Here is a 15,219-nt window from a genome sequence, read left to right on the forward strand (position 1 = left end):
AACAGGTCCTTAACTTTGGGTTACGACATTGGCCGAGTGGCACACTAATCTTGCTCCTAGTTTGTGAGGTGGACTATAACCTTCCCGACATTCCCTCGCAAAGTGTCACATACATCTACAGTTATGGCAGCTTAACCCTCTTAGCCCTGATGCAGGCTGTACTTGGGGCTTGAAAACCTCCCCCTCTTTGTGAAGTTAGAAATCCCCCACAGTTCCTCCTCTGGCCAGTCAATGGGTCTCGTTGGCCTCCCTTTAAGCTCCTGTTCCCGACTCGCTGGGGCTTTACTTCCACAGAGCCCCGGTCCAATCATCAGCCAATCTTGCATCCTTATCCAGGCTGAGTGGTTTCCTATCCGCCACCCATTGTTTTACGTCACCTGGAAGCATTGATACCTGAAGCTGAGCTGATGAGCCAACAAATCACTAATGTGATTAATGGAATGCTGAACACTTTTCAAGTGAAATTAGTGCACATACTGACGCGCAAGAAGAGCTATATAAAACTTAACAAGTAAATTACTAATAAATCATAATAATAGCATCGAGGGAACCGGTGCTCCGTGATGGAAAAGTTTCATAGTCTTTAGTAAGTGGGCAGCTCCTCACTGATGCGGTCAGAAGCCAGATTGTAAGCGTTCAAAGAGGGAGCATGAGGAGAGGTGGGGGGACAGTTCATGTTGGAAGTGTTGTTCCAGTAGTTTTGAGGCATAGGGGAGAACTGATATGGGGCGATAGCTAGACACAGAGGATGAGTCAAGGGAGGGCTTTTTGAGGATGGGTGTGATTGAGGCATGTTTGCAGCAAGAGGGAAAGATACCAGTTATTAGCGACAGGTTGAGAGATGGTTACTGGTTGGGATGAAGACCGTGGTGAGGTTAGGTGTGAAGACCCGGGGTCTTGCGTGGGCGTAACGCTACTCAGACAACACAGGGTGAGGGTAAAACAGTGTGGCAATACTTTATTGAACCACCAAGCGGACAAAAAACACACAGAACAGTCCCAGCAAATACCCAAGATGGTACATTACACAGTCTCACCCTTCCGTCCTCCTGGGATAAAACAGCTGCAATTTTGGAACTTCCAGGGCCAGCTACCTCAACCACTGGCCTCCTGCTTCTGGCAGGCCCCAACAGAGAGAAGGTAGCGGCAAGCTTAGGAAGCTAGCAGTCCATCGAGATACAAGGCCAGGAGACCTGAGAGTCCCACCCTGGCCTCTCCGACAGTTTCCATGGAGCCAGATGACTGGTGCGCCTCAAGTTGGCTTCTCCGAATGTCTCCATGGGTTACATGTGACCGGTGGGTCCCTCCTGGCAACCCCAAACAACATATCCATGGGGCCACGTGACTTCTTCGTTCCAACCTGGTTTCCCCAATATGTATCCATGGTCTCTCTGATATACCCTTAGGCTAGAATCATATAGAATCCAAATCTGTGTCTCTTTAGATAACACCATCCTTCCAAGCTGATGGTGTGAGGAGAGTCTGAGTGTCCTCTTGATTCTCTGTCCCAAGTCTCTTTTCAGCCGGTTAGATAAACCCTTTTTCTATTTACATATAAAGGTCATCAGTCACAGATCGGGGTTAAGGAGGGCATTACTCACATGGCTCAGCTCTCATTGTTTGAGCTAATCTATTTACATAGTTGGTATAGTAAGGGCTCTTTAAATCAACATTCAGGATAATTCAAACAATAGGCTGTGTTAATCAACCAAAGAAGATCACAGGTTAAAAAGTAAACATAAAAATAAAGGTATACTGCTCTTGCCATCAGAAAGTATGTCTGGCGTAATTAAGATTTTATGCTGTATCGTCACATTAGGGATGAGGTGGGACGGGATCAGGTCAAGGGCACAGGTGGTAAGATGTGAACTGAAGAGTAGAGAGAAAAGTTGATTTTCCATAATAGCGCAGAAGTCGGTTTTGGAGGATGAGGGCTGAGTAGCTATGAGGAGAGTCTGTGGGGATTGTAGACCAAAGCTTTGTCTGATGTTATCAATCTTGTGCTTGAAGAATGAGGCAAAGTCTTCAGCTGAGAGGAGAGGGAGCGGGTGCTGGGGTACAGAGGAGAGAGTTGAAAGTGTTGAATAGCTGTTTAGTGTTGTAAGACAGGGAGGATATGAGAGATAAGAAATAGATTTGTTTTGCTGCAGTGAGTGTGGACTTGGAAGTAGTGAGAGACTATTTGAATGTGCTGAAGTACTCGTTGCAATGGGATCTTTTCCAACTCCACTCAGCAACTCTGAAAGCCCGTCTCAGTTCTTTAGTCAGGCTGGTGTGCCAAGGTTGCCTATTGATTGTTCGAGCTTTGGTATGTGTAAGGGGGATTCGAGAGCTGCCATAGTAAGTGGCAGCAACATATTCATTGTTTAAGGAACCTTTTTCTGCAAAAGGGAGAAGGTATTCAGAGAGTGAATGTAAATCAAGGTGTTTGAGATTTCTGCGAGGGTGTTGTGAAGATACGGGGTCTTCCGTGGGCTGGACACAGGGTGATGGTAAAACAGTGTTGCAATACTTTATTGAACCACCAAACGGACAATAAACACATAGAACAGTCCCAGCAAATACCCAAGATGGTACAACATTACTCAGCCTCACCCTTCTGCTGGCCCCAACAGAGCGAAGGTAGCGGCAATATTAGGAAGCTGACAGTCCATCGAGGTACAAGGTCAGGAGACCCGATGGTCCCACCGTGGCCTCGCCAAGAGTATCCATGGGGCCAGATGACCGGCTGGTCCCAATCTGGCTCCTCCGAATGTCTCCATGGGTTCCAGGCAACCGGAAGGTCCTACCTGGCAACCCCAAACAACATATCCATGGGGCCAGGTGACGTCATCGTCCCAACCTGGTCTCCCCAAAATGTATCCATGGGCTCTCTGATGGTCAGTGGAGCAGATCCGTATCTTATCAGTCAGGGCCATATACCCTTAAGCTGGAATCATGTAGAATCCAAATCTGTGTCTCTTTGGATAAAGCCATGCTACATTGTCTGAAGATAATCTGATCTTTGATTGTCCTTGTAAAGTCTCTTTCAATTCTCTGTTTCAAATCTGCCTGTTACAGAGGCATATGTTCCTTAAATAGTTCACATTTGTTCTTTCAAGTACACATCCACAGGACAAGAGTTAGGGAGGGTATTATTACCCAGGGCTCAGGTCTCATTGTTTGAGCCTTTAATCAATTTACATAGTTGTTATAGCAGGGGGCTCTTGTAAATAAACATCTAGCTGGCTTTAGTAAAATATGCAATTAGCATAGTAACAAACATCATTGTTTCAGAACCAAGAGAAGACAACATTCAAGGTTATAAATATACTGCTCTGTCCTTCTTGACCCATCAAAGAAACACACACAGGTTCAAATTCAGCACAAACACAATAGTGCATTACTCTTGGCTTAACAAATCTAGACGTCTGGCTAATTAAGATAAGAAGCTGTATGTAAGTAGGTTGTGGTCAGACAGAGGGAGAGGTCAGTTAGAGATGGTAGATAGGGAGCCGAGGCGGGTGAAGATGAGGTCCAGTGTGTGGCCCTCTTTGTGAATGGCTGTGGAAGACCATTGAGCGAGGCTGACGGAGGAAGTGAGAGAAGCTTTGACGAAACAGTTTCTAATCTCAATCATCCAGACATCTAGATTTGTTAAGCCGCGATAAATACACTATTGTGTTTACTTGTGAATGTATATGTGTTTCTGTGGCTGGTCAAGAAGGACATACTATTATGTGTATAAACCTGAATGTTGACTTCTCTTAGTCTGGAAACAGTAATATTTGTGAATATGCTAATTGCATAGTGTACTAAAGCCAGCTAGATGTTGATTTACAGGATCCCCTTGCTATACCAACTGAGCCCTGTGTAATAATACCCCCCCCCCATTCCTTGACCTGTGAATGTGTGCTTGAAAGAGCAATTGTGGACTATTTAAAGGGAATCTGTCAACCTCTGGCACTTATCTGACCTCTAATATGGGCACACAGGTGATAGAAATGTAAATCTATTCATACCTGTATGCCTCATATTAGAGGTCCTGTTGATGTGAAATGTCTTTTTATTCAATCAAGTTTCTGATGCTTTCAGGCCCGGGGCCTGGAATAAATCCCCGCCTCCTGTGGTAATTATAATGTTTCCCCCCTTTTTTTTTACACCTGGGCATCTTCAAAGATTGTACATTTACATACAAGATAAAAAAATAATCAAATATGACATATATATTGTAATGGTATATAAAATAACATTTTACAAAATCATCCTAAAGGGATATATGATGAAAGGAAAAAAAGAAAACCAGTGGAGGGAAGAGAAAAAGAAAAAAGAAGAAAAACATGAAAAAATAGAGAAAGAAAGGAAGAAAGACAGAAAAAAAAATATGGAGCGAAAAAAGGAAAGAAAAGAACAAAAAAGGAAAAAGGAAAGACAAGGAAAAAAGACAAAAATGGAAAAAAGGAAGGAAAACTGGTATGCTGGCATACATAAGGTACTTATATGGCGCTATGCTGTGAGTCACAACTAGGACCTAGATTCACAGACCAAAAGGTAGAGGAAGTGGCGAATTGAAGCATAGTTACTAACACCATGATGAATAAAGGATAATGTGGCATTGTCTGACATTTGTGAGAGGCTGCATCGTGAACCGCACTCTTTCCCGGTTTTTATTGATGAAGGATGTAAAGATGACATCACCTTCGGATGTGCGTATGTGGAGGGTCGCTGAGAGTAAGTGCGAATGTGTGAGTGCGCCGGAGATAGCCGAGCATAGTGAAAGAGCGAGGGTATTAGATATAGGAAGTGCACATGCGTTAATGTTAGGAAGCCGCACACTTAATAATTATTATTTATTATTATAGCGCCATTTATTCCATGGCGCTTTTACATGTGAAAGAGGGGGTATACATAGCAAAAACAATTAAAATAATCTTGAACAAAAACGAGTCAGCGACTGGTACAGGAGGAGATAGGACCCTGCCCATGAGGGCTCACAATCTACAAGGGATGGGTGAGGATACAGTAGGTGAGGGTAGAGCTGGTCATGCAGCGGTATGGTGGAGCGAGGGTTACTGCAAGTTGTAGGCTTGTCAGAAGAGTTAGGTCTTCAGGTTCCTTTTGAAGGTTTCCACGGTAGGCGAGTCTGATGTGTTTGGATAGAGAGTTCCAGAGTAGGGGGGATGCATGGGAGAAATCTTGTATGCGATTGTGGGAAGAGGAGATAAGAGAGGAGTAGAGAAGAAGATCTTGTGAGGATCGGAGGTTGCGTGTAGGTAATTACCATGAGACTAGGTCACAGATTAATGGACGAGACAGGTTGTGGATGGCTTTGTATGCCATGGTTAAGGTTTTGAACTAGAGTCTCTGGGCAATGGGGAGCAAATGAAGGGATTGACAGAGAGGAGGGGCCGAGGAATAGCAGGGGGACAGGTGGATTAGTCGGGCAGCAGAGTTTTAGGATAGATTGGAGGGGTGCGAGAGTGTTAGAGGGAAGGCCACAAAGCAAGAGGTAGCAGGAGTTGAGGCGTGAGATGATCAGGGCATGCACTAGTGTTTTTGCAGATTCGTGGTTGAGGAATGTGCAGATCCTAGAAAAATTCTTGAGTTGGAGTCGCCAGGAAGTGGAAAAGGCTTGGATATGTGGTTTGAAGTAGAGATCAGAGTTAAGGGTTACCCTGAGGCTACGAGCTTGTGGGACTGAGGAGAGTCGGCAGCCATTGACTTTGATGGATAGGTCAGATGGGGGGTTGAGTGAGATGGTGGAAAGGTGATGAAGTCAGTTTTGTCCATGTTAAGTTTTAGAAATCTAGCAGAGAAGAAGAATGAAATAATGGACAGACATTGTGGGATTCTGGTTAGTATTGAGGTGATATCAGGTCCAGAGAGGTAGATCTGTGTGTCATCAGCATAGATGTGATACTGAAAGCCATGAGACTCTGTGAGCTGTCCCAGGCCGAAGGTGTAAATGGAGAAGAGCAGGGGCCCTAAGACTGAACCTCGCATGTTGATTGTGCGAGCTTTGGTATGTGTGAGGGGGCGACCGAATTGAGAGCTGCTGCTGTTGTGGTGTTTATATAAAGCGGCAGCAACATCTGCTGAATCTGTGGAATCCACCGTACGAAAGTGCATCTGGAGAGACTATGTCAGAGGGGGGTGAGCCAGGTTTCGGTGATGGCGAAGAAGGAAAGTTTGTTAGTAATGAAAAGATCATGGATGTAGGAGAGTTTGTTGCAGATGGAGCGAGTGTTCCATAGAGCTCCTGTTAGTGGGACTTGGTTGTCAGGAGTCAGACACAGGGGGGCCAGGATGTGTGACATTATTCCTGTAAGGGCTTATTAAGGGATATTATTACTGTTGTGATATATTTTATTTTTGAGCATACTGTTTTCAATGGGGGAGGGGTTCCATTACTGTGCAGGGCGGCACTATGTCACTTTTGTCTTCATCTGGCATAGTTTTCCAAAAATCGGCAATGTGCTCTGGAAGTGGTGCTCAAGATAACTGTTTTTTTTCTGCAGAGATGAGTCCTGGCTTGAAGAAGTGATAGCAGTCTGCACTTGATGAAGAAGAAAAGCGAAGATGAAAGACTTCAACTAGAGACGTCACTGGTGAGTCAGTGTAGAAGGAGAAAGACCGGCACACTGTCCGTTTAAAATAATTGTGTGCTGGAACCTCAGCACCAGGGCTGTGGAGTCGGAGTTGAAGTCTGTGTCCATTTTGGTAGAGTCGGAGTTGGAGTCTGTATAAAATGGACCGACTCCTAAAATATATAACAAATTGGGTTCATTAGTACAATGTAGTTCGTACTGTAAATGTTTTCATAAGAATTTGGTAAAGTTATGAAATGTCCTATAAATGTTTGTTCTGTTCCTGATCGAAGGATTTAGGCTTTTAGTTGAGATGAATCTGTGCTGTACTTTATGTACATGCTCAGAAGTGAAGCTCCTCCTACCAGTGCTGTGGAGTCGGAGTCGGAAGCCAGGGAATTTATGGAGTTTGAGTCGGTGGTTTGGCTTACCAACTCCACAGCCCTGCTCAGCACCACAAAAGAAAATGAAATGAGACTGTGGGTCTTGCTGCAGTGCAAATTTATTTTGATCCGGCAAGGAGTAAAAACAGATCTTTTCCAACGTTTTGACCAGGAGCCGTCTTATCAAAGACATCCGTTTCAGGTGCAGGTAGGCAGAAATCTAGTAGAGCAATAATGTAAAATGTAAGATCTTTCATTTCAAGGATGACCTGTGTGGAGCTGGAGCCGGGAATCAGGAAATGCAGCAAACAGAGATTAAGTGTTGTGCTCAGACACTTACTCACCAGGAAATAGCAGCACTCCGCAACAGCAGAAAAAATAAAAAACGGTTACAATAGTGCATTTCATTTTGTATTAAAAACAATTGATAATATAATCAATAATTGTTAATCTAAAAATCACGGTACCTTCCTTTTAAAAATGCCTCATTCTTCTGTGTGTGAATCAGACATGAAATCGAATGTGATAAGATTACAGCCTGAGCAAGACGGGAAACATTCATACAGGCGACTGGTGATGATGTAGTTAGTGACGGACTCTGGCCAAACATCTTTATAAAGCCGTAGTAGAAAATGAAGATGTCGTCCTCATGAAACTGTTATTTCTCATGTTACGAGTAATGAATATATCCTGCAGTATTGATAATGCCGATTCCCGTGTCGGTAAATGAGACGAGAATTAGCGTTATGGAAGATGAGTCTATGAGAAACGTATTCAGCTACAGACTCTGAGGAAGAAACTGTTTGTTGTGTGTGGTCTAAAATATATAGGTTTGATTAGTTTATGTATGGAAAAATCTGAATATTATAAAATAATAAAAATAGTAATACAATAATCCTCCACTACTCCTTTGCTACCACTGCTTGGGTCCCCAGCCAGTCTCTGTATTTCCTGGTTAGTCCTGACAAATATGTAATTCTCAGCATTTGTTAGCATTGAGAAAATGTTTTAGTCAGCAATGCAACTCATATTCCAGTCCATACAAGAGAGAATTCAACATCTACACATTATATCTCCTCAAATGTTTCCCCTTATTGTCTCCAGTAATTGTATTATTACATGGGATTCTTTATGGTGTTACATCAGCTCATCTTCTTCCCCTTCAGATCCATGCATTATCGGATCCTCTCAGTGGATATTTTCTATATAAGAAAATTTTCATGATCGATCTCTAAAGGATGGAAAGGAACAGGGACAAGATGGCAGAGAGGATATTAAACTTCAGCATAGAGATCCTCTTCCGGCTTACTGGAGAGGTGAGAGATTCTGATGACGTCACATTACATCATTCTTATCTATGGGAATAACAGATGGACAGAACTGGAGAGGTGAGGACACTAGAAATGTCTGTAGTGTGATTTATTAATGTGTCTCTCTATAACCAGGATTACACAGTAGTGAAGAAGACCTCCAGTGAGCGCTGTCAGGTCACTGTGACTGAGGGATGGGGAAGAACCCTGAGCCCAATCACGGGGCCTCCATATCACCCCCTGATACATGAGGACATCCATGACCAGAAGATCCTAGAACTCGCCTACAAGATGATTGAGCTGCTGACTAGAGAGGTGACACTACTGGGAATGCTGGGACATTATACAGTAACGCTATAAAGGGATCGGAGGGATGACGGTATCATTGTATGTGTCAGGTTCCTATAAGGTGTCAGGATGTCACCGTCTATTTCTCCATGGAGGAGTGGGAGTATTTAGAAGGACATAAACATCTGTTCAAGGACGTCATGATGGAGGTTCCCGACCCCCTCACATCACCAGGTAATAGGCAGGACTAAAAACACATTATTATTATTATTTTTTAGTTATATAGCACCATTGATTCCACGATGCTGTATGTGAGGGGGTTACATACAAAATACAGATATCACTTACAGGAAACAAACTAACAATGATAGACTGGTACAGGCGGAAGAGGACCCTGCGCTTGCGGGCTCACATTCTACAGGATAGTGGGGAAAGAGACAGTAGCTTGGGGGTTGCGACAGCTCTGGTGGTGGTTAGGTGGCAGCAGGGTCAGTGCAGGCTGTAAGCTTTCTTGAAGAGATGGATTTTCAAGGTCCGTCTGAAGGATCCGAATGTGGTGGCTAATCGGACGTGCTGGGGCACAGAATTCCAGAGGATGGAGGATATTCGGGAGACGTCTTGGAGGTGATTGGGTGAGGAACCAGTAAGTGTGGAGGAGAGGAGGAGTTCTTGGGAGGACCGGAGATTATGTGAGGGAAGATATTGGGAGATTAGTGTGGTCAGCACGGTGGCTTAGTGGTTAGCACTGCTGCCTTGCAGCGCTGGGGTCCTGGGTTCAAATCCTGCCAAGGAGAACATCTGCAAGGAGTTTGTATGTTCTCCCCGTGTTTGCGTGATTTTCCTCCGGGTTATCCGGTTTCCTCCCACACTCCAAAGACCTACTGATAGGGAATTTAGATTGTGAGCCCCAATGGGGACAAAGCACTGTGGAATTAATGGCGCTATATAAGTGAGTAAAATAAATTAAAAATAAACATTAGTTTGGAGATATACAGAGGAGACAGGTTATGGATGGCTTTGTAGATCAATGTTAGTAGTTTGAACTGGATATGCTGGGGAATTGGGAGCCAATGAAGGGATTTGAAGAGGGGAGGAGCGAGGAGAGAGATGAATTAGTCAAGCTGCAGAATTAAAGAGGTTTTCCCACAAACGAAAGTTCATTTTAATCAATAGATCCTGGAATAACAATAAGTTCCACACATGGTCTATAATTATCTGTATGTAAAGAATGAATTCAGTCCCTGTATGTGTTTTCTCCAGTTCTATCCAGTAAGAGGACAATACCAGAGAGATGTCCCCATCCTATTCTTCCACAGGACCGTAAACCAGAAAATCGCATTGTTCCTCAGGATCATCAGGTAGATGGAGAGAAGGGGTCATGAGATCTCCCCTATGATGTATAGACGACTGTGAAGGTCTTAATTTCGGTCTTATTTTATCCTCCAGGATTATACACTGAATGGCCACTTTCTTAGAGACACTTGCTGTTTCATTCTTGTAGGTTCCCTATATGGAGATTGAACCTGTTACCTTGAAGTGCAGCATAAAGTCAAGTGATCAGTTTTCTGTGGATCAGTTCCCATATTGCAAATAGCCAATCCCGGGGATTTTATCATTAGGCATAATCATTGGTGCTAGTTTTGACAGGGCCAGTATTTCAAAAACTACTCCCCATGTAGATTTGTTATGGAGCGATAGTGTCAGGAGTATAATAAGAATGGTGTGATCACAAAAAAATCACCCAATGAAAAGGCATCCTGTGGACATAATCAACTTGTCGAGAAGGATGTCAAAATTCATTCTGAGGAACAGGCGCTGCACAATCATGAAATATGGCAGCTGAATACAACGCTGGCTTTTTGCAAATGTGTCCAAGTCCATCTCGTCTTTACTCAGTGCAGATGGGCTTTAACAACTGACAATAAGTTCCAAGTTTCATTGCTTAAGGGAAACAAACAGGAAAGACTTCAGGGGGCAAAACCGCTCACAAATTGGTTCACCGAGCTGTGGGAAATGTTGCCTATTTAGATAAATCCAGATTTCTGGATGCTTCACACTGGTGAGAGGATCAGAATTTGGCAGAAGTAGCACACAAATCGATGAACCCTTCCTTTCAGGTGCCACCTTTAAGACTAGTTAAGGTGGAGTACTGCGGTGAAGAATGTTTTCTTGCCACACCATGGGTCCTCGTATATCTGTGGATGGTGGTTTGGATGTTAGGGTTTACTTGTGGCCAACCAAGTTCATCATTTCATGGCAGCTGTTTAAGTTATGGGATGAACTGGTTGATTTGCGGCAACTGGAAGAAGCAATTCTCTCCTGTGGCTTTGCATTCATGCAGAACAATTTTAGTACCTAATGGAATTTATGCCATGACTAATTGCTATAGTTCTGAAGAGCACCGGAGGATACTACTAGATGGGTATCTCTAATTAGATGGCCATTCAGTATATATTTCATACTTTGATTAAATGTGATCACAGACATTATATGTTGATTGTACCTTTTCATAATTTTCTGACTATGGATAGAGATGAGTAAATCCAATGCAATTGAATTTGTGTGAAATTTTTGAAAAGTCACTAAATCTTTGATAATATTGGTTATACTTCTGTTCTGTCACGGGGATACCACGATAGAGTGGGGTCAAACAATCGCAGCATCTGGTAATACATACACCTGCAGTAGTTACACCGGCTTCACCATCCTATTAGCAGTTCTGGCTTTCTTTGCTCAGGTGCTGCAAAAGTTAAACTGCTTAGTTGGACTCTTGGAGTTCTGTCTTGAGTTGTATCAGCTGTTCTGAGTTCGTTACTTCCAGCAGGTATAAAAACCCTCCTCCTTGCTTCTGACTTTGCCAGTGATAGTTTTACCACTTCCTGGTTTGAAGTTGTTGCAGTGTTCAGAGTTCGTAGCAGGCAATTGGAGTTTGTCAGGTTATTTCACAGCGTCGACATCTGGGAGATCATGCAATATTTCACCGTGCTGTGACTGTGTCACGGATTTCATCCGGAATCGCGAGCACGCGATTCAGACTACTCACTACTTAGGTATTGGCAAGCGGCCAGTGAGCGTATGGCGTCACACCTTGGGATTCCAACGCATGGAATATGTGTTAACACCCTCCGTACGGTCACTGTCAGCTTCACGATAGCCCGATTATTAATATTATTCACTGCCACCACCGTCCAGCTTTGAAATATAATGCAGGCCTCGGCTTGCGCCTGCGTTCTGGTAGGGTATGGCTTCGGGGGAGGGAACGATTACAGGACAAAAGAAACAGAACTATTACATTTTATATTTAATCCAAAAGGGAGGCAGTGTTTAGGAAAAATATACAACGATTTAACAAAGGAGACATTAAAATACATAAGCAGTTACACAAATAAAACAGGATAAAAGGAGAAACTTACTATACCTTCGCAGAGACAACTCAATATAGTTGGAGAGGAGACACTACGCTTGATTAGACTGTTATTGAACAGGATCCGTTGCTATATTAAATGTATACTCCCAGCAAAGAATATAAATCAATCTTCCCTTGTCTCTTTTATGCTGAAGGGGAACATCTGCCCACACACCCCCTGTGCTGACATCACAGGGGCTGGACTCCACCCTTCATTTTTGTATTAAAAACCTGTTTTTTGGGATAACTTATGATGCGTTGATCCCAGAAGCCCAAAAGTGACACCAAATTTTCTATTATGATTTTACCTTTATTTAGAGACCACGCATAACGTATTTGTGACTGGTCATTGTGGTGCTTTTGCGCTACAGCTCCACGGAGGGTTTTTTCGGCTACGAAAAAATATCCCTATCGTTCCCTAGCTGATCCTGCCCCCCAAAACTATGGGTCCCATCATTACCGGATGTATGGAACTTTAGTTATTCCATATTTCTTATCACAGTCGAAAATCCTGCAGTCTTTATTTAAACCCCCTTTGACGTTCTGGGACCAAGATTTCAACAATTATCTGTAAATTGCCCCCTGCCCTTGCCAGGGGAAATCTGCTCGCATTTTAAGTAGGTTATAGTTTTACCAGTCCCTTCTCAGCCATGTGTTAATTGGGTCTTTGTGCTGAGATTTGCATTGAGACAGCTCTAGTCTTGGGACAAATGGTTGATTGCTTACAGACAGATGTGTGAAGTGTCAGCTCTTGTCTGGTGAAAAGGTGGATAAGGGGGGGGGGGATGGTTAATATTTTCCTAATATCTCCCTGACAGAGTTGTATTCAGGAGGTTGCTGCATGGATTTGGTTTATGTGATTCCTCCTTATCCACTGCTCATTTGATTTTTTTTTCCACCTATTCCTTCCTTGTTTCTCACTTGGTTGTTTGGTGAGTGTATTTGTTTGATTGTAGTTTTCTTTTATACCCGTCTGTTTACCCTTGTCTGTCTGGTTTGTGTTATCCTATAAACTTCTGTCACATACCTCCCTGGGTGGGAGAGGGAACAGATAAGTGTTGTGATAGGAGCGTAGCAAGGTATGAGACCCCGGCGTCTCCACCATCAGGAGTAATCCGGGTGACAGGATAGCCTAGGGTTCGAAGGACAGGGTAGGTCCCCACTGTCCCTGGCAATAATGTGATAAATTCCCTTTATGATTGTAAGCAGATCAGTGGAAGTCCACATAATGAGACTCCAACAATCATTCAAAAAAAATCCTGAGAAGTGAGCAGTATTTCAAATAACTCACTCAGCTAATTGGGCACACACAGACCAATTAATAGGACAAAAATATATAATAAATGGTAGCCTGCACAAAGGCAGAAGCAGGGAATGCAGCATCAATTTTGTGATGAATCTGGATAGATAGATGTCAAAGCCCAGTCATAGAAACAGTGAGAAAAAGTCATAAAGCACATTATATACAGTTATATGAAAAAGTTTGGGCACCCCTATTAATCTTAAGCTTATTGTTTTATAAAAATTGGTGTTTTTGCAACAGCTATTTCAGTTTGATATATTAATAACTGTTGGACACAGTAATGTTTCTGCCTTGAAATTAGGTTTATTGTACTAACAGAAAATGTGCAATCTGCATTCAAACAAAATTTGACAGGTGCATAAGTATGGGCACCCTTATCATTTTCTTGTTTTAAATACTCCTACCTACTTTTTACTGACGTACTAAAGCACTTTTTTTGGTTTTGTAACCTCATTGAGCTTTGAACTTCATAGCCAGGTGTATGCAATCATGAGAAAAGCTACTTAAAGTGGCCACTTGCAAGTTGTTCTCCTGTTTGAATCTCCTCTGAAGAGTGGCATCATGGGCTCCTAAAAACAACTGTCAAATGATCTGAAAACAAAGATTATTCAACATAGTTGTTCAGGGGAAGGATACAAAAAGCTGTCTCAGAGATTTAACCTGTCAGTTTCCACTGTGAGGAACATAGTAAGGAAATGGAAGAACACAGGGACAGTTCTTGTTAAGGCCAGAAGTGGCAGGCCAAGAAAAACATCAGAAAGGCAGAGAAGAAGAATGGTGAGATCAGTCAAGGACAATCCTCAGACCACCTCCAGAGAGCTGCAGCATCAACTTGCTGCAGATGGTGTCACTGTGCATCGGTCAACTATACAACGCACTTTGCACAAGGAGAAGCTGTATGGGAGAGTGATGCGAAAGAAGCCGTTTCTGCAAGCACGCCACAAACCGAGTCGGCTGAGGTATGCAAAAGCACATTTGGAGAAGCCAATTTCTTTTTGGAAGAAGGTCCTGTGGACTGATGAAACCAAGATTGAGTTGTTTGGTCATACAAAAAGGCGTTATGCATGGCGGCAAAAAAACACCGCATTCCAAGAAAAACACTTGCTACCCACAGTAAAATTTCGTGGAGGTTCCATCATGCTTTGGGGCTGTGTGGCCAATTCCGGCACCGGGAATCTTGTTAAAGTTGAGGGACGCATGGATTCCACTCAGTATCAGCAGATTCTTGACAATAATGTTCAAGAATCAGTGATAAAGTTGAAGTTACGCAGGGGATGGATCTTTCAGCAAGACAATGATCCAAAACACCGCTCCAAACCTACTCAGGCATTCATGCAGAGGAACAATTACAATGTTCTGGAATGCCCATCCCAGTCCCCAGACCTGAATATCATTGAACATCTGTGGGATCATTTGAAGAGGGCTGTCCATGCTCGGCGACCATCAAACTCAACTGAACTGGAATTGTTTTGTAAAGAGGAATGGTCAAAAATACCTTCATCCAGGATCCAGGAACTCATTAAAAGCTACAGGAAGCGACTAGAGGCTGTTATTTTTGCAAAAGGAGGATCTACTAAATATTAATGTCACTTTTCTGGTGAGGTGCCCATACTTATGCACCTGTCAAATTTTGTTTGAATGCAGATTGCACATTTTCTGTTAGTACAATAAACCTCATTTCAAGGCAGAAACATTACTGTGTCCAACAGTTATTACATATATCAAACTGAAATAGCTGTTGCAAAAACACCAATTTTTATAAAACATTAAGCTTAAGATTAATAGGGGTGCCCAAACTTTTTCATATAACTGTAGATAGTGTGTGTTATAGCACATCAGTGAAGATTAGTGTATGAAGAAAATAATACACAAATTTAATTGATGGAGATAGAAGTGCTACCAGCTGCTGCTTGCTTGATCAGTGTGGTTATAGTGCTGCTGCATTTCAATTATTTTTTTTCCT

General features: G+C 42.9%; 1 protein-coding gene across 2 annotated transcripts in view; it reads left to right on the top strand.

Moving 5' to 3' along the window:
• The window catches only part of LOC141271786 (uncharacterized), a 30,872-nt gene that overhangs the window by 3,209 nt on the left and 12,444 nt on the right, over positions 1 to 15,219 (top strand). For both annotated transcript variants that reach the window (XM_073681933.1, XM_073681934.1), the window contains exons 2-7: positions 4,253 to 4,471; positions 6,498 to 6,587; positions 8,116 to 8,265; positions 8,395 to 8,574; positions 8,658 to 8,781; positions 9,808 to 9,905. In XM_073681933.1, coding sequence (XP_073538034.1) covers positions 8,188 to 8,265; positions 8,395 to 8,574; positions 8,658 to 8,781; positions 9,808 to 9,905 — 480 coding nt within the window. In that variant the 5' untranslated portion in view covers positions 4,253 to 4,471; positions 6,498 to 6,587; positions 8,116 to 8,187. The remainder of the gene's footprint in view (positions 1 to 4,252; positions 4,472 to 6,497; positions 6,588 to 8,115; positions 8,266 to 8,394; positions 8,575 to 8,657; positions 8,782 to 9,807; positions 9,906 to 15,219) is intronic.

Source organism: Phyllobates terribilis, unplaced genomic scaffold (genome assembly GCF_046119375.1).
Source record: "Phyllobates terribilis strain yellow unplaced genomic scaffold, ASM4611937v1 Scaffold_5__5_contigs__length_657084704, whole genome shotgun sequence".
Lineage (NCBI taxonomy): Eukaryota > Metazoa > Chordata > Amphibia > Anura > Dendrobatidae > Phyllobates > Phyllobates terribilis.